Here is a 17,776-nt window from a genome sequence, read left to right as displayed (position 1 = left end):
GAGCGCTGGACAGCTGCGGGCGCGGCAGGACCCCGCGGGTAGGGACACAGCAGTAGCGCTGCCTCCTCGCCGCAGCGGCCCCGGACACCCGCTGGCACCGACGGGGCGGCCGCTTCCCTCCCTGCCCGCCCCTGCAGAGGCTTCTGCGGGGTCAGCCCCGGGCCCCGCCGGGGTGCGCCGTTCCCTGCCCGCTTTGGCCACCCCCCCGTGAACGGCAGAGCATAAACTGCCTCCAGCCGCCGGGGCTGCCCTCCCCCGCCGCGCTCCTGACATCGGGGTAGGGGGCAGGGGGAACCCCAGAGCCTCAGGCTTCCCCCACCCCCCCCGAAAAGCAGAGAGGAGCCGTGGTCTGTGTCGGTTTCTTTATTAATTCATAGTCCGATAGCTGGTGTACAGGGAAATGATCTATACATCAGGGGCTAAGACAGGGAGATCCAAAAGGCTTCTTTCCATAACAATTAAAAAAAGGAAATAAAAGTAATCTGTTTAGTTTCTTTTAAAACTTCTAAAAAGCTTCTAGTGTGCAGACTGCAGCATTCTCTAGGCTCAATGTCGGGTGCAGCCTCCTCCTACCAGCCCTACGAGCAATCTGAGCGCAAAGCGATGTCACTGCAGGTGCCTGGCAGGGTTGCAGCACAGCACATTCCCTAAGGTGTATACGAGGCCAAAGCACAGGACCCACACACAACTCTACGGTGATGCTACGGAGTCAGCTGTCACAGTGGGTCGAGGGAGGTTATTGTACACAGCAGGGGTGATGGATGGAGAGTCTGTGCCTATATGGCTCAACTTCGGGGTGGGGAAGGGGTTGCTTTGCTCTCCAAAGGCTAAGCTGGGTCATTTGCTTGGCTACAGCTGGGCTTCTTCCCGACTGCAGGCTGTCCCAGCAGATGGGCACCCGCTGAGAGACAGGGCAGCCCTGCCAGGGCCACCACGGTATGGCCGGAGGCTGGAGGAGGGCTTGTTCTGCAAGCGGCCACAGGAAGCAGTCAGGCCCTGCGAAAACAGCTCCACAGCCACCTCCAGAGGAAAGAGCAGGGCGGTCCCTACACCACTGTGCTACAAAGGCCAGTCCCCCCCATCAGTTAGGTAAAGGACAGTTAGAGACGTGGGACCTATTGCCACTGCCTGCATCCTCACCTCCTGGGTCAAGTGCTGCATCAGAGTCAGCCCAGCGCACAGTTTAGTGCCGCACAGGCAGCTCTGCCCATGGCTGCCCTCCTGCTAGCACAGCTGGGCTGCCCTCACTCCTTGGCACAGGAGTGCTCTGCCCGGCCAAAGCACAGCCACCGGGGGAGCAGCTCCCTGCTCCTGTCCCTGGGACTGGTCCTGGGAGGGGCAGCATCCATGGGGGATCACCAGGCTATCCTCGTTTGTGCCCTCGCAGGGAGGCCAGGGGACCCTGCAAAGCCCTTGTTTTGGGGTGTGTAGTGCAGGGCTGCTGGCTCCTGCCAGCCCCTGGCTCATAGATATTGTGCTGAGTAGTGCTAGGCACATCCCTGTGTGTGGCACAAACGTCCCCTGCTCTCACTGTTCATCTTCCCTGGGCCCCAAGCACCTCGGTGCAGGCTTACAGCTTCACCCCAGCTGGAGCCAACACAAACTGGGGCTTGCACCATGGACAGGCCCATGGGACTGCACCTGCGGGCCCCTCTCTCCAGGCCAAGAAGGGACCAGGTTCAGCTGGAGGGGAGCAGGGCAGGGGCACTCTGCTGCCTGTTCACTGCTTAGCCTCCAGCTACGTTCACCAGAGCTGCTCACATACTCCAAAGGTTTTGCCTGTCCTGCAGCCTGAAGAGGTATTTGGAAGCAGAGCTGTTAGTGCTTTGTACATACTGCTAGAGTGTCCCTAGGGGTTTGCATAGTATTTATTGGTTCATATACACAAGGCTGATTGCTGTACAGTTTACACTTTCAACACAAGCAACGAGCTCAGTGCTCAGCCCAGAGCCCTGCCCTGGCGGCAGACGTTGCATGTGCGGGGAGAGGAAGGGCAGCCCTGCACCAGCCCCTCTGGCCAGGGCAGCTGTGCCCTTCTCTCACAACCTGCTGCTGCCCTCCCCATAACCCAGCACTCACTCAGAAGGACGAGAAGCTTGAGTCCAGCAGAGGCAGCACAGGCGATGGGGGTGTCAAATCCTTCTCCTTCCAAGGTGAGCGGCGCTCTGCTGCCCCAGCTCCCCTCGTGCAGCCGGGGCGCGGGCACACTTACACGCGCCGGTGTGCCAGGGTGGAGTCTCCTTGCCTCTCATTTTCTGCCAGCCCAGCTCTTGCCTCCCAGAGGAGCTAAGAGGGTGCCCCTGGTGCTGCTGCTGTCTGCAGGCTGGCGGCAGCAGCGGGGCAGGGAGGTCAGTTTTAAGTTCTGCAGCTCATGCGTCTTGCAGTCAGTCAGTCATGCGGATAGGACGGGAAGGAGGTCTCATACAGAAGTCATGCCATAGCCTATAGGAACATGTACAGCCAGCCCTGCTCCCCTCCACTCTGCTTTCCTCTCTTCTCAGCTATGTGTCAGAACATGTGTGGAGTTCAGTGGTTTGGTGTTGAGGTGAGATCCTGGAGAGACACAGAGACAGAGATGAAGTTATAAGGTGGCCCGGCCAGGAGAAAGGGTCAGGGCAAGCCAGGTCCATGGCAGTCTCAGCCCCTTCTGCATTCTGTTTTTATCCCACATGCACCTATCCACAAGAAAAGTTTTGGGGGTAGGAGGTGTCAGAGAGACAGCAACAGAGAACCAGTAAGTGCCCCTCCTGGAACTGGGAGCAATGGCAGAGCTGGTACTGGTGCAGGGAGCAGCAAGATGTGGGAGCTGAGCTGCTCCAAGGCAATGTGGCACTGTGAAGGAGCTGGGAGGGCTGCTGTAGGCTCTGAGACAGAGCAGGCAGCCCATAGCCCCCAGCCTCAACTAGTGTGACCACCTGCATCTCACCATTGCAGTAGTGGGGAAGACCCCACCCATTCCCCTTGCACACTCTGTGCCACCTTGGCACACTACAGAAACCAGCCACACAAAGCAGCAGGGCACTGCCCCAGAGGGAGGCAAACCCAGGGGCCGTCTGGGCAGTGGGTGTGGGGACACAGCCTGCAGGGACACGAGTCCACAAGCACAAGCCTCTTGACTGTCACACACCCACAGAGAGCCTCATGACAGCCCTAACGCAGCAGAGAGAGGAGGGTGAGTGACAGACACAGCCATGCACATAGAGCAGAGGCCACAGGACTCCCCCCCCAGCTTGGCAGCCTCTCTCCTGGCTCAGGCAGTGCCTGGCAGCCGGGCAACATGTGTGCAGCATCGCCCCCCCCCACTGCCAACCCTGCAGCCAGCATGCAGGGGGCAACAATGCAGGTGGGTGCAAGTATGCTGTGCTGAGCACCCTGCCTTGAGCCTGGGCCAGTGCCGGGTGGCAGGGAGGGCAGGGGGCAGGGAACGCACAGGACTCCCAGGATAATGCAGTGCTCACGCTGGGGATAATGAAAACATGTCCTGGACCAAAGACGAGTGCCCTGCCCTCAGCCTCTACAAGCATCACGTTTCCTCCACCCTGCCACCCCAGAGCCCACCAGCAGCCCCTCACCACGGCCTGCACCCCCTTTGCTGGCCACGGGAGCGCCAGCAGCCCTCACTGCTGCCCTCTCGTGCCACGATGCGTGGCTGGCAGTGGCAGTGGCAGCTGCTTGCCTCTTCAGGAGCACTCCCAGCCGAGGCAGCAGAATGTGACACCCCTGACTCAGCTCACGGCTTTGCCGGTGCCTGGCTGCACCCCGTGGTCTTGGGCAAAGATCATCCCTCCGCTGTACTCTGGCATGACCAGGAATGACAGCCCCATGGCCCTGTCACTGAGTACCCACAACACCGTGGCTGCAGTAGCAGCAGCCCCTGGCACAGGGGGCACAGTGGGTTGCTGAGCACCAAGGCTGACCCAGCACTGGCAGCTCCAAGGCAGGGCATCCCACATCCACTGCACCCAGGCCCTGGACCCAGGAGCAGGTTAGCAGCAGGGGCAGGCTGCTGCCCACCCTCAGAGCTTTGCTGAACCACAGCAACTCTCCTCTGCAGGCTGAGAGCTGGGCACAGCCCTGGCACACTCTGCCCAAGAGGATGTGCATGACCAGTAGCTCAGTGCAGGCAGCAGCACGGGAAGCTGGAATACAAGGAAGAGCAAAGGTAGGGTTACCTCAAAAGAGGCCATTTGAGGGGTCACTGCTTCCCCCTTTTCAGGCTGGCTCGTTTCACTATCTGAGCCCCCATCCTGCCCCCGGAGACCTCTGGCTTCGGGACGCGCACTCGCACCTCCTCCTGAGGAAGCCGCAGGGGCAGGAAGCAGCACATCACCCAGGTGAACAGACAGACAGACAGGAGAGGATAGGAGAGGGAAAAGCAGAGTCAGTTGGCAGAAGACACCAAGCAAGAAGTCTGGTACAGTGGGCAAGAGCTGCCCATGGAAGCCTTAGAGGGGAAACGGGAGAGGAGACCAGGGTAGAAGAGAGGACAGAGCACGGCAGAGTCCCAAAGCCTGTGAGTCCTGCAGAAGCAGTGCTGGGCAGAGAGCAAGGCAGGGCTGTGAGCCACACTGTACCTTGGCCCCCAGACCATCCCGCTGAAGGATGGAGTAATTAATGAAGTGATCATCCTCAGCCGCCAGCTCCTGGGGCTCCTGCAGGGAGCCCGCCAGGATCAGCTCCTCCTGCTCCTGCCTGTGATCCATGCCACCAGGGCCCAGCTGATGCACCACTTTCCGGATGACCTGTGGAGACCCACACCGCTGAGCAGCACGGCCAGCCCCGGGGCGCTGTGCCTGCCTCCTCGCCCGGCCTGGCCCCGAGCTGCAGCGCTGCAGCCTCTGCTGCACACGCAGGGGCTGCCCGGGGACGCGTGGGTGACTGTAACCCAAGAGGGCAGCGGGTGCCCTGCAGAGGCCCCTGGGCTGCGGGAAGGAGTAGGGCAGCTGGGCAGAGAGGAGAGGAGAAAGGCTGCAGCCGTGCCCTTGCCCACACCATGCCCCTGCTCGCTCACCTTCTTGGTGATGATGTTGCCTTGGTCATCTGTGAACTGCTCCTCGGTCACCTGCTCTCCAGGCAGATGCAGCACTTCGTTCCCCTGCAGTGACAGGAGGGACACCAGGGCGTTTCAGGGGGGCGAGGGGAGCCCCTCTGCAGGCAGAACGGCACAGCGGACGTGCAACCCACAGCCTCCCACCCTGCCCTGCCCTGCCCCTTCGCCGCTCTCCTCCGCCCTGCCCTCGGCAGCTGCGCTCAGCTCCCTGCCCGTTACCTTCACCAGGACGCGCCGGCGGACGACCCAAGCGGAGGGCACCTCCTCATCGTCCGCCAGCCCCTGGCTCTCCCCGAGCTCCTTGTCCAGCTCGTGGTGGGCGTGTTTGAGCAGGAAGCTCACGGAGCCCCTGACGATGTGCATGACGTTCTGGCAGCTGACCAGGAAGAAGGCCAGCAGTGCCAGGGCGACCAGCAGCTGGGCCAGGAAAACCCACATCCCGTGCCCGCGGCTCCGAGCCCCGCGCTCACAGCCCAGCCATGCTGCCCGCCTGGGGTGGGCAGAGCCCCGGGGCAGGAGCAGCCCTGCGGGTCTGCAGCCTGCCCGGCGCGGTGCCCTGGCTCTGCGGGAGCGCTGCTGTAACCCAAGCTGGCACAGCTCAGCTGGCTGTGGGCGGCGAGAAGGGCGCGGGCAGGTGGAGCGTCCTCTGCACTCACAGCTTCGGTCAAAGTCATGGGGCCAGCACGGTGACAGCACAACCTGTCCTCGGCCAGACCATAACTGGGACAGCCCTGACCCCCTTCTTCCCGGCTGTGCTGGGAGGGCAGTCCTCTGTCACGGGACAAATGACGTCCCAGGCAGGAGCCAGGGGCTCAGGGGGCACTGGAATTGCATGTGACTGAGCAACCACCCCTGGGCACGGCCGTGCTGCCAGGATGGTTCTGCGTGCAGGCAAAGGCACTTGCCCTCATCTTGTACCTGTAGGCTCCATGTGGCCACGGCAGGATGCCCACTACCCAGCCTGGCCCCCAGACCAACTCTATTTCTAGCTCCAGCAGGCTGTTGGGCCAGCAGCCAGGGCAGATACTCAATAAGGAAGCAGACAGAGAGGCTGCCTGGGTTATAAATGGCGAGCAGGAGCTCAGGTAACAAGCACACCAGGCTATTCTGGGCTCAGAGGCACCCCCAGGGGCACAGGGCAGCTAGTGTGCCAGCAGATTCGTGCCTCTGTAAGCACCCAGCCTCGTGGCAGGCTGAGGGCAGGGCTGTCCGTGGGGTCTCCACCTTGCATGGGGCTGGGCTCCCCTGCTCTTCCCCTCACCTGCCCAAAGAAGCGGCTGTCTGCCTCCTGCTGCCAGCCGCCCGTGGGGTGCTGGGGCTGCCAGTCGCTGTCCTCTGCGGAGCTGACCCGCATCAGCTCCACGGCTGGCACCAGGACCTGCTCTTGCTCCTGGCCCTGTGGCCCGGAGGCTGTGGTGTGCGTCTGGAGCAGCCTTCGGGTGACCCCTTCCTGCCAGGAGCCCGCTGTCAGGTCCTGTAGGCAGGAGATAAAGGAGCCTTCTGCATTCCAGTCCCTCAGCCTGGGCACCGGAGAGGGACAGGGAGAGAGAGACAGAGAGAGAGAGGCAGTCAGCTTTGCCATGGAGTGCTGCACCCTGAGCACCAGCCCACCCCTGGCAAGCATGCAGGCACAGCCTGCACCCCGCCAGGCACTGGGCTCCCCAGCTCACAGCGCTGCCAGGCACCTGGCACAAGCAGCACAAAAGGCACAAAGGGCACAGGCCTCCTCCCTGGCATGCTCCCTGCCCACTTCACAGCCTTGCAGCCTGGCTGCAAGGGTCTAAGGCAAGGCCATGGCACATCGCTGGACTCTGGCCTGGGACCTCATGGAGCTGGTGCCACGGGGAACACGGGGGGATGCAGCACAGGCTGGGGTAGCTCTGGTAAACACAACCTGCGTGCAGGGCCTGCCTGCCTGCCTGCTTTGGGTCCCTCCCAGCTGCTCTCCCAGGAGCCCCCCAGAGCATCTCCAGAGGGGGGCAAGCACTTGCCCAAGCCACTGCTCTGTGTCCCGGGGCTGCCCTTGCTACAGAGCTGGACCCCGCAGAGAAGCAAGCAAAGCCAGGAGAGCACTGCAGCCGGCCCAGAGCAGGGCAGCAGCTGGCAAAGCCATTCTGCTCCCCTCCCGCAGCCACCCCAGTGCCCCAGGGCACGGTACCTGTCTGTGCTCTTCTCCATGACGTGGCTAATGGTTGGTGAAGTTGTGATCCTGGCTTGCACCTTCTGCTGAACTGAAACAAAAGAGACTTCACTCTCCGGGTCCTGCTCCCCAGTCCCTGGCTGGTGATCATCAGCTGGCATCTTCCCCTCTGGCCTCTGCCCCTCCTCCTGCTCTAGGAGGTCAATCAGGCCATTCATGGCATCTGAGTCCACTGTGTCATCCTCAACCAGGTCCATAGAGCCCATGTGGTCTGGGCCATGCGCATCTGCTAGAAGCTGCCCTGGGAAGCGACCTTCGCTCGTGGCGTCTGAGTCCTCGGCCTTGCTGCACTCCAGAGAGGAGTCTTCAGCAGTCACCAGCGAGGGTGTGAGCCCCGAGGACCACACCTGCATGTCAGACATCTCCATCAGGGCGTCCTGCTCGGTGGCAGCCATGGGGATAGCATCCATGATGGCCACCTCATTCCAGTACTGGTCGGCACGCAGCGGGGATGGCAGCGTGTAATGCAGGGAGGCAGGGGACAGCAGCTCGTCCTGCAGCGAAGCGTAACCTGGGTGGGCAAACAGAGGGCACAGCTCCAGCGGCCGCCCCGCACAAGCACGCTGGGGCGAGGAGGGGACCAGCCTCCGGGAGGGTGCCTGCCCCGAGGACAGCAATGGTCATGCCACAGTCCCCCGTGGCTGGGCAGAGCAGGACTGTGCCCACGGCAGCTGCTGTGCATGGGCCCTGGCAGTGATGCCATGCCTCTCTTCAAGTCCTGGGGCTGTCAGCTCCCTGTGGGGAGGACCGGCCTGGGGTCCATATGATGCCCCATCCACACTTCAGGACACAGTGCCCTCTTTGCCACCTTGCTTCATCAGCCCCTGGTTCCCTGCCCACAGCCCCCATCCAGCATCAGTTGCCTGACAGTCAGGCTGAAGTTCAGGTGGCCAGGTCTGGCAAGCACCAACTCCCGAAGTCAACCCCTCTCTGCAGCACAGAGAAGCAGGCTGGAAGTAGTACCATGAGCAGGGAAGGGTGGCCCTGACACACGTCATGCAACCTTGAAACCCTGTGGGATGCAGCCAGGCCCCACAACCCTGTTGGTGTCTCCAGGGTTACAAGCAGTTGTCATGTTCTCTTTGCCCAGGGCCACATGCACAACCCTGGCACACTGATACGGGATGCAGCCAAGCCAGGCACTCTCACCCACGCGGATGGCTTTGCTCAGCCTTCAGCTCTGAGCCACTAGCCCCTTTCCCACCCCTGGAGATCAGCAGAGAACCTGCTGTGGCCCCCGGGCAGCCAGGGATTGCCAGCCACAGCTGAGGCACAGAACCCCCAGCACCGACAGGGCTCTTCTGCCCCGTGCGGGTGCCTGGCCAGGGCAAGCAGTGCAGGGCCAGGGAGGGAAGGAGCGCAGGGCAGTGCAGGAGGAGGCGGTGGCCTGGGGCGGCTGCCTGCAAGCACGACAGGGGGGCGGTCTCTGGTGACATGCAGTCGCTGCAGCAGGACGCGGCTCCCGGAGCGCTCAGCTGAGGTGGAGACAGTGGAGACAGGCAGTGGAAGAAGATGAAAGGAGAGGCCAGGATGAGCTCAGAGGAGAGAGGTGACAAGAAGTGACCCACAGGAGTGCCCGCACCTGACAGCACTAGGTGGCATGTTTGAGAGAGCAGAACAAGGGGAGAGACAGAGAGGGAGAGAGCGATGAGCCAGTGCTGCACGGGCACACGGGAGTGCAGGGCTGCAGCGCACAGAGCCCTGTCCCTGCCCGGTGTGCCAGCTCCCCGGTGGCACACGCTGCAGCTGACCCCACACCTAGGCACACTCCCAGCCCAGCCCAGGTGCACTGCCGCAGCTGGGCAGCCAGGACTCTAAGCTCCATGGCTACTGCTCAGCTCGCACAAGCCAGAGGCACCTCTCACTGGCACGCTGGCACAAGGAACGTGAGTACATCCCCCACGGAGAGCTTCTGAGGAGGCAGCATAGGAGAGCCAAGCTTCCTGCAGCATAAGCCCCAGTGAAGAGGCCACGTCTGTCGGCAATGCCTTGTGCCCACTGCGCTCCCAGTGGACCACCGGCGCACCCTGGTCAGGCAGGGAACCATCCCCCATCTGTCTGCACGGGCTCTGCCCCCGGGGTGCTCCTGTGACTGGCAGAGGCTGGCACTCACCATTCATCTGGGACGGCGAGAGGGAGTAGTCCCTGTCGGTGTAGCGCCAGCTGCCCTTCAGGCTGCGGCTCTGCCGCCCGGAGCCCTCCAGCGTGCTGACGATCTCGCTGCGGTCGATGTTCCTCAGCGCTGCGTACAGGCTCTCCACTGCAGGGGCAAGCCAGAGCCAGCCGACTGGTCACGGGGGGCACACGGCCGTGGCCACACACCCCCCAGGCAGGCAGGCGTGCAGGAACCAGCCAGCCCCCTGCTCTGTGCACCCAGCCCTGCCACCTCCACGCTTACAACGTGGCCAGGGCACAGCAGATACTCACTCTTGACACCCTTGCCCTCGCGGCTGACCCAGAGGTTGAGCAAGGCTATGCTCTGCTCCAGCAGGGAGTTGGGGTTCTCCACACGTATCCTGTTGATGTCATCCACCCCAAACTGCAGCTCACGTGCCAGCTCTGGGGGAGACACCAGGTGTCAGCATCACACCCTCCAGCGCCCACCACCAGCTCCCAAGAGGAGCCCAGGGGTGTCCTGAAGAGCTCCATCAGATCCAGCACTGGGTCCTCCCCACACACACAGCTGAGGACAGCAGGACCTGCAGGAGCAGCAGCTGGCACAGGGCAGAGATCTGGAGTCCCTCTGCCCAGGCTGGCTGTAACCATGGCAGGGAGAAGGGCAGGTACTGCTGTTGGGTGTGTGATGTCCCTGCAGCTGTGTGCAACTGCAGACACCGCTCCAGGAAGGCTCCCTTCAGTGCCATGAATGCACCCAGCTCAGCAGAAGTGCTGGAGGCCAGGCCAGAGGAGCTAGTGCAGACCACATGCACACCAAGTGCAGCAGGGCAGCAGGCAGCTGCAGCTCCACGGGCAGCAGCAAGCTCATCCCCTCCACCCTGCAGTGCGTTTCCAGCCCTTCCAGCAGCTCCCCAAAGAGTCCTGTGCATCCCCAGAGCTGCCAGGTGTGGACTCACCAGCCCAGCTGAGGCCCAGCTGTTCTGCTATGTCAACCATCTTCTGATCTGCCTTGTCTGTGCTGCTCAGAGATCCTGGAGGAGAAGAGAGAGTCACAGCTTCGGCTGTGCAGGGCCCTGCACCAGGGTGGGGAGGGGCAAGGGGCGCTGGCTGCGGGGGTCTCACAGCCCCACAGGGATGGCAGTGCCCTCAGGCAGGACCAAGGAAAGCCTCAGCAAAAGGGAAGCTGCTACGAGTGTGAATGTGGCAGGCTCAGCCCTGCCCTCCTGCTGGGCTCAGTCAGCCCGAGCAGAGGTGAGAGGAGCAGGCTGCAGCTGCGGCAGCGGCTGCCTACCGAAGCTGGTCTCGCTCAGGATGCTGTATCGCTCCCGCAGCGACAACGGCGTCAGCGTCCTCCTCCTCTCCTCGCTGCCACTTCCCTGTGAGTGGGGACACACCAAGGGGTCACCAGCTTGAAAAGCAGGCAGCAGTTCTACCCTGGCATCACTGCTTCTCCTGTAGCCCCGGAGCAGCACAGCTCAGTCACAGATCCATTGAAGTTGCAAAAGCCCTCATAGATCATCGGGTCCAACCTTTTACCCAACTCCTCCCTGGCCACTAAACCCTGTCCCCAGGTGTCACATCCACTGTTTTTTTTTAACACCTCCATGTATGGGGACTCCACCACCTCCCTGGGCAGTCTGTGCCAGTCCCTGACCACTCTTGCAGCAAATAATTTTTTCCTAATCTCCAGCCTAACCCTCCCCTGGTGTGAACTGAGGCCATCAGCTCTTGTCTTGTTGTTAGTGACCTGAGGGAAGAGGCCAACATTGGTCTCACTCCAACCTCCTTTCAGGAAGTCCTCCTACAAGAAAGCTGGGGAGGGACTTTTTAGGCTGTCAGGTAGTGATAGGACTGAGGGGAATGGAGCAAAGTTGGAAATGGGGAGAGTCAGACTGGATGTTAGGAAGAAGTTCTTCAGCATGAGGGTGGTGAGACCCTGGAAGGGGTTGCCCAGGATGGCGGAAGTCTCATCCCTGGAGGTGTTTAAGCCCAGGCTGGATGAGGCTGTGGACAGCCTGACCTAGTGTGAGGTGTCTGCCCAAGGCAGTGGGGTTGGAACTGGCTGATTCTTGTGGTCTCTTCCAACCCTGACTGATTCTGCGATTCTATAAGTTACAGAGAGCAATGAGGTCTCCTCTTATCTTCCTCCTCTTTAGACTAAACAACTCCAGCTCCCTCAGTCTCCCCTCGCCAGACCTGGTCTCCAAATCCCTCATCAGCTTTGTTGCCCTTCTCTGTACCCACTCCAGACCTTCAACATCTTTCTTATACTGCAGTGCCCAAAACCGGACAGACTGCTCCAGGTGTGGTGAAAAGCCGACAACAAGGAGTGCCAACTGCACCAGGGGAGGGATGAACCACACCCCCGCCCCATCTCAGAGCACCAGAGCTGTGGCACTGACCTTGGTGCAGGGTGGGATGCTGATGTTGAGGTGGCAGAGCACATGCTGGAGGTCCTCGTACTTCATGGCCTTGCGCAAGAAGGACAGGGAGCCGCTGGCCTCCTTGCTGCTGTCCCGGACCTGAGCACCAAGAGCCTGGTTACTGGGCTGGCAAGGGGGCAGGCAGAGGGGCTAGAGCCCAGCCCTGTGCCCAGCCCTGACCTTGATGGGGATGGCCAGGCGGTTCTCGCGGAAGGACTGGAAGAGGAAGGTGCGCGGCTGAGTGGCCTTCTTGACAGGCACCAGGTTCCCTGAGAGCTCGACGTGCAAAGGCATCCCCTCCACCACCTGGCAGGGAGCAGGAAACAGGCTCAGAACCTCTGCAAAAAGCCTTCTCCTGCCCCTACACAGGGCAAGCAACCTCTGACGGGCAAGCCCAGGCCCCTCTGACTGGCATCAGCCTCCCCTCTCAGGAAGCCCTCTGCCTGCCACTGCCCAGCATGTGCCACTGGGGACAAACCTCAATGTCCCTGCTGCGGGCCACCTCGGTGAAGTTCTCGTGCTGCTCCAGAGTCTTGTCCACCTTGTCATCGGTCATGCAGTAGCAGCGCAGGCGACCTTCCCGGGCATCGTTCATCTTGGCAAACACCACAAACTTGGCCATGTAGGGCACTGCTGTCAGCTCCTTGTACAGCAGCGTGGCAAAGTGCACGGCCTCGGCCGTGCGTGGGCAGTCGGCCAGCCAGAACCTGCGGGAGGGCTGGGTTGGGGCACTGCCAGGCAGGTTCCCCAGTGCCACCAGTAGCGCTGACCCCCTCACTGCATGCTCTGCCAGCAAACTGCACTGCAGAGGAGGCCCCAAGAGCTCCAGGTACTGGAGCAGCCCCATGTGAGATGGGGAATTCTCCAAGCACACAGAGTGGCCCCTGCCCTCTGCACACCCAGCTGTGCTCCGGGCACGGGCCAAGGCAGTGTAGGGAGTTGCAAGGCTGGAGGCAACTGCCCTGCATCTGGGCATGGGGCAGCACAGGAGCAGGAGGCTCCTCCTGGCACAGGTTGCACCCCAAGAGGGCCCAAAGAGCAGCAGATGTCTCCAGGTGAGCACATCCTGAGGACTCACCTGGCAGACACGTTGGTGGTGAAGTTTGCACACTCGTTCTCGTAGATCAGCTTCGTGGTCCCTGTGATGTCTTCCCACTGAGCTTGTGCTGTCCCTCCTGCAGCAGGAAGCAGCAATAAGGACCCTGCCCCTCTGTAAGCCTGAGGTCTGCATCCGCCAGGCGCTGGATGTCTCCACCCACATGACCCGCCCATAGCTACCAGGAGCTGCATCCCACTGGGGCTGGCCCCCAGCCCAGAGGATGCTGTCCCCCACGGCGGCCGCTGGCAGCCTCACCGATGACGCTGCAGAGCAGGCGCAGGCTGGTGGTGTCGCCCTCGCCGCTGTCTCGGGGATTGTCCTTCCAGGATGGTGGCAGTGGGATGCGGAGCCCGATGGGGCGGTGGAACTTCCTCCGGCGCGGCTCCACCGTGACAATGGGGCTGAAGGTGGCCTGGTTGCCCAGCAGCTTGGTCACCAGCTCATCGGGCACGGGCTGCGCCTGCAGAGAGCACAAGTGCGGGCATCAAGGCTGGCTTGCCCCGAGGTCGGGGCACAGCCTGCATCTGCTGCCCGCTGCTGCCTGTGGGAGCCCAGCTGGGTGCCAGGGCAGACTCCCTGGGGCTCACCTGCAGGGCCAGCCTCACTTTCTTGGTGACAGCGTTGTCTGGGAAGGTGGCCTGCACCATGGGCACCAGTGTGCTTTTCAAACACCCTCCCTCGGGGCCGATCATGTCGCAGTCCTGGCAAATCCGGGACATGACCACGAAGTAGAGCGGGAAGTCGTTGGTGATGATGCGGCAGACTCGCTTCTTGTCCAGCTCCTCCAGGCTCTCCAGCTCTGCAAGGGCACCGCAGCCGTCGGCGCTCACACCCCCAGCCCGCAGCTGGTGCCCACTGCCCCCTGCAGCTGCACCAACCACACCACGCTCGTCCCTGTCCTACCACCCTGCCCGTGGCGCCAAGCCCTGTTGTGCTGGTTTGAGGCTAATTGGAATACTTTAAAGAGAGAAATTAGATGACAGGCTGTGGAAGGGAAGCAAAGGTGAGGTCTGCTTCACTGGCAGGCTTGCTGAGATGGACAAAAACAAGGACACAATCATGGATAAGAGAGCCTCTATCTGTTGGAGTTGATGCCTGTGTTTTCTCCCTGGGCTTCTGCTGCTCTGCCTGCATCTGTGTAACCCAACTAATCCTTCTCTTCTAACCTCCCTTGTCAATCCTTCCAGCTCACCTTGAATGTAAGGCAGACTCTGGGATGAGGTAGAAAGGTGGAAAGAAGGTGGAAGGGTGGCTGGGAGCCCCTCCTGGGGACTTTGGTTTCTGTCAGGGGAGTTGTGTTTCTGTATCACTTTTAACTTGTATATAACTGTAAACATTTGTGCATACTGTTAGGGGGAAGTTCTTCCCAGGGAGAGTGATTGGCACTGGAATGGGCTGCCCAGGGAGGTGGTGGAGTTGCCATCCCTGGAGGTGTTGAAGCCAAGCCTGGCTGGGGCACTGAGTGCCATGGTCTGGTTGACTGGACAGGGCTGGGTGCTAGGTTGGACTGGCTGAGCTTGGAGGTCTCTTCCAGCCTGCCTGATTCTGTGATTCCATGATGCTGTATATCTGCTTGTAAATTGTGCTAAGCTGTAAAGAGAGCTTCATTCCTTATCCTCCAGCTGGCTGAGTCTAGTCTGGGTGAATTCACTGTGTGGGTGGGGGTGGGCAACTCCCAAACCATCACACCCACCCTTCTGGCAGCTCACCCTCGTCCATGCCGTTGAGCAGCTGGTCCATGTAGCTGTCCTCGTGGCGGCTGCGGTGCTCCTTCCAGACGGAGCCGTTCTCGCTGCGCAGCACCACCAGCTCCCGGTCCCCACGCCCAGAGGAGGCAAAGTGTGGGATCTCCACGATGACAGGGCTGAGGGCAGCACAGCAGGGAGGGTTTGCATCCACACGCTGTGGCCAGGGCACACAGGCAGCCAGGTGCCCACGGACAGAGAGCTGCCCATGCTGCACATGGGTTGGGGGTTGGACTCAATGACCTCTTTGGGTCCCTTCCAACCCCTGACATCCTGTGATCCTGTGAATTCACACCCACGGAGGAGGGGGACAGGACTGCTCACATCCCTCTCTCTGGGGAACAGTGCTCTGCACCCAGCAGGACAGTGCTGGCCAGGGCTCTTCCTACCACGGCACAGCCACTGCTCCATCATGCTGGCACAAGCCACCCAGAAGCACGCTGTGCCCGGCTGGAGGTGGTCTTGGCCAGATCACCAGGAGCAGTGTGGGCAGCCCCATCTGCTCTATTCCCAGCTGTGCTCACCTGAGGAACTGGGCACCAGCAGGCCCCAGGGCGATGATCCTGCTGGCCAACCCCTCCTCCTCAGCCAGGGTCGGGGGCGCAGGCAGCTTCTGGGGCTTCACCAGGCGGCAGGTGATGCGGGTGGGCGCGGCGCAGGCGCGGGGCGGGATGACCACCCGCAGCCCGTGGTGCCGGCTGCCCCGCATGGAGCCTCCGCGGGCGTCCACCATGAAGCTCACCAGGAACCTGGAGCAGGCAGAGGCAGGGAGAGGTGGGCACCTTGCAGCTGGCCCGTGTGCGGGGCCTGCGTGTGGCACAGGGGCTGGGCACTCACCCTGTGTGCACAGGGCTGGCCACGGGGCTGATGTTGTCCGAGGTCTCGGTAGCAGGGCTGCTGGGGATCAGGGAGTCCTCGTCGAACTCCTTGGAGGGCTGTGGAAGGCAGGGAAGAGCCCCCATGGGCACAGGGTCCTATTTGGGCATGCAAAGCTTGCCCACTCCTCCAGAGTCTCACAACCCTCCCCCGGGTCCATCCCCTTCCCCCGCTGTGTTTTGGCTGTGTGGTGATGCAGGCAGGGGCTCCCCGTGGCAGGGAATGCCTGGGGGTGCCATGGCACACCTCGGGGGGTCTGTGCCTCATGTTCACCTCCTGAGGGGACATCGAGGGTGCGTGCAGCAGGCTGAGTTGCTCAGCTTCTGCCTCCACAGGTCCTACCTGCTCAGTCTCCTCCGCTCTGGTCACCACAGTCTCGGGTGGGACGCAGGGGACATGCAGGACAGCTGGAGACTCCACCCTGGCAGGGGAAGGCAGTGACAATCACTGGAGGGGCAGACCTGGGCTCCTCAACCCCAGCCACCCCCAGGGAATCTCAGGGCCACTAGACAAAGGCAGACTCAGCAGAAGACTCCTGTCCTGCTGCAGAAACACCGTCTGGCTCCACATGCTGTGCTAGCCAGTGGGGGCTCAGTGATCCATTCCTTGCCCAGAGCTGTCCTTGCCCCACTGGCATCCCAGCTCAGCACCAGGCTGGCCCTGCACCCTGTGCCAGCTCCCTCCCCACCATCCAGTGCCTCTTACGTTGGCTCCAGTGTCATTGTGGTCACAAACTCCACCGTCTCCTTCCTGCCCTCCTGGTCCCTGGGGTCGGGTGTCCTGGACTTTGGTGCAATCAGCTCCTCCTCTGAAAGCAAGAGCTGGCTCAGTGGGCAGAGAGGCAGAAGGACAAGGGAGCACAGACACCCAGCTCTTCCTGCCCCCTCCCTGCTCAGGGCTAGAGCCAGGGCCCAGCTCTGCTCCCACTGCTGGTCACACACACTCATCCCCTGGGTCTCAGCCAGGCGTGGGGTGGCTTTACCCTCTGCCAGACGGGGTCTGCTGGCAACCCACTCTGTGGGTCAGCAACACAGGAGCCGTGGGAGCTGCCAGGACCCTCAGCTGCTGGCCAACCCCTTTCCCACAGCAGCAAGCACAGAGTGGAGCCTGCCAGGGACACCCTGATGCTTGGGAGAGAGCTGCAGGCAGGGCTGCACGTGGGAAGGATGCCCCAACACTGCCAAGTGCATCCACACCCCCTTGGGAGGCACAAGCCCAGCCAGCACTGCTTGCTGGCCCAGTTAACACCACGGTTTGGCTTTCACCAGTGCCCTGTGGGAGGGACTCCAGCAGGGAGAAAGCCCAAATGATGGGGAGAGGACTGCAGCAGCACAGAGACCTTGGGTCACTCAGGTTCATCCCTGTCCTGGCCAGGCTGGCACGGGGCGGTTATGGAAGGGTCCTGGAGTTTATCACACAACATGGCCCTTCTGCCTACCAGGGACAGGGCCTGGGGCTGACAGGGGCCCAGGGCTGCCCCACGGCTGCCCCATTCATGCAGTCACACCACAGCAAGCAGCACGGACACAGATGGGCAGGGCGGGATGGCAGGGCCTGCGCTGGCTGGCACCTGCCCAGCAGCAAGGCTCAGCAGATGGAAGTGGCGTGCGGATGGTTAGTGGCCATGGGGTGAAATGGGCCATTGAGCTGGGGCAGGGGGACACATTTCATACCCATTACTGTGACATGAGCAGTGCCTGCAAAGTAAGAAGAGGCAAAAGTGAGGTCTTGGTGGAAGGGAGCAGCAGTGGACCAGCTGCAGCTGGGCTAGAAGCTGGTACTACCCCGCAGAACAGGGCACAGTGGAGGGCTCTGCATGCCCAAGGGCTCTCTGCACACTGTCCTGGGCCGTGGGGCTCTGGAGAAGCCCAGGCACACCCCTCCTGCATAGCACAGGGAGGCACTCGCACCAGGGGGTGCCACCTCAGGAGTCCTCTCACCCTTTCCATGAGACAACTGTGGGGCCACACAGCTCCCACAACCCTGGCTGGCAGGAGCACCAATGTCTACCCCTGGAGTAGCTGCCAGCCAGACTGGCTCAGCTGGCAGACCGTGGGGTGCTGCCACCCATCTCTGTCCCCTCACCTTCATCCTCTGACACGTCCAGGATCTCGTCCACCGTCTCCGGGAAGCTCATGCGGTGCTTGTCGCCGACTGCCTGCAGGAGCAGAGCAGGGTCAGAGCCCAGCCCTGTGCTGCCACCCACACCTCCCATCCTCACGCCCAGGCTGTGCTCAGCAGCCCTTTGCCCAGCCGCTGCCAGCC

The 17,776-nt window shown here is 61.9% G+C and overlaps 1 protein-coding gene across 7 annotated transcripts in view; it reads right to left on the bottom strand.

The window, feature by feature from the left end:
• Positions 1-348: 348 nt before the first annotated feature.
• Positions 349-17,776, bottom strand: part of ANK1 (ankyrin 1) — a 64,703-nt gene continuing 47,275 nt past the window's right edge. For 2 of the 7 annotated variants that reach the window (XM_064175699.1, XM_064175702.1), the window contains exons 22-44: positions 17,597-17,669; positions 17,185-17,208; positions 16,217-16,319; positions 15,854-15,932; positions 15,473-15,570; positions 15,160-15,384; positions 14,600-14,754; positions 13,478-13,689; positions 13,146-13,350; positions 12,870-12,966; positions 12,270-12,498; positions 11,972-12,097; positions 11,771-11,890; positions 10,660-10,744; positions 10,325-10,399; positions 9,678-9,809; positions 9,364-9,510; positions 7,209-7,761; positions 6,312-6,570; positions 5,012-5,095; positions 4,575-4,742; positions 4,173-4,294; positions 349-2,553 (exon numbers count right to left, since the gene is read on the bottom strand). In XM_064175699.1, the coding sequence (XP_064031769.1) occupies positions 4,196-4,294; positions 4,575-4,742; positions 5,012-5,095; positions 6,312-6,570; positions 7,209-7,761; positions 9,364-9,510; positions 9,678-9,809; positions 10,325-10,399; positions 10,660-10,744; positions 11,771-11,890; positions 11,972-12,097; positions 12,270-12,498; positions 12,870-12,966; positions 13,146-13,350; positions 13,478-13,689; positions 14,600-14,754; positions 15,160-15,384; positions 15,473-15,570; positions 15,854-15,932; positions 16,217-16,319; positions 17,185-17,208; positions 17,597-17,669 (3,348 nt within the window). In that variant the 3' untranslated portion in view covers positions 349-2,553; positions 4,173-4,195. Of the gene's footprint in view, positions 2,554-4,172; positions 4,295-4,574; positions 4,743-5,011; positions 5,096-6,311; positions 6,571-7,208; positions 8,842-9,363; positions 9,511-9,677; positions 9,810-10,324; positions 10,400-10,659; positions 10,745-11,770; positions 11,891-11,971; positions 12,098-12,269; positions 12,499-12,869; positions 12,967-13,145; positions 13,351-13,477; positions 13,690-14,599; positions 14,755-15,159; positions 15,385-15,472; positions 15,571-15,853; positions 15,933-16,216; positions 16,320-17,184; positions 17,209-17,596; positions 17,670-17,776 lie in introns of those variants that run through there. The other 5 variants (XM_064175701.1, XM_064175703.1, XM_064175700.1 and 2 more) reach the window with 5 other exon arrangements.

The sequence above is a fragment of the Pogoniulus pusillus genome, chromosome 42, assembly GCF_015220805.1.
Source record: "Pogoniulus pusillus isolate bPogPus1 chromosome 42, bPogPus1.pri, whole genome shotgun sequence".
Taxonomy (NCBI): domain Eukaryota; kingdom Metazoa; phylum Chordata; class Aves; order Piciformes; family Lybiidae; genus Pogoniulus; species Pogoniulus pusillus.
Note: the sequence above shows the minus strand (reverse complement) of the source record. Positions and strands in the feature narration are given on the sequence as shown.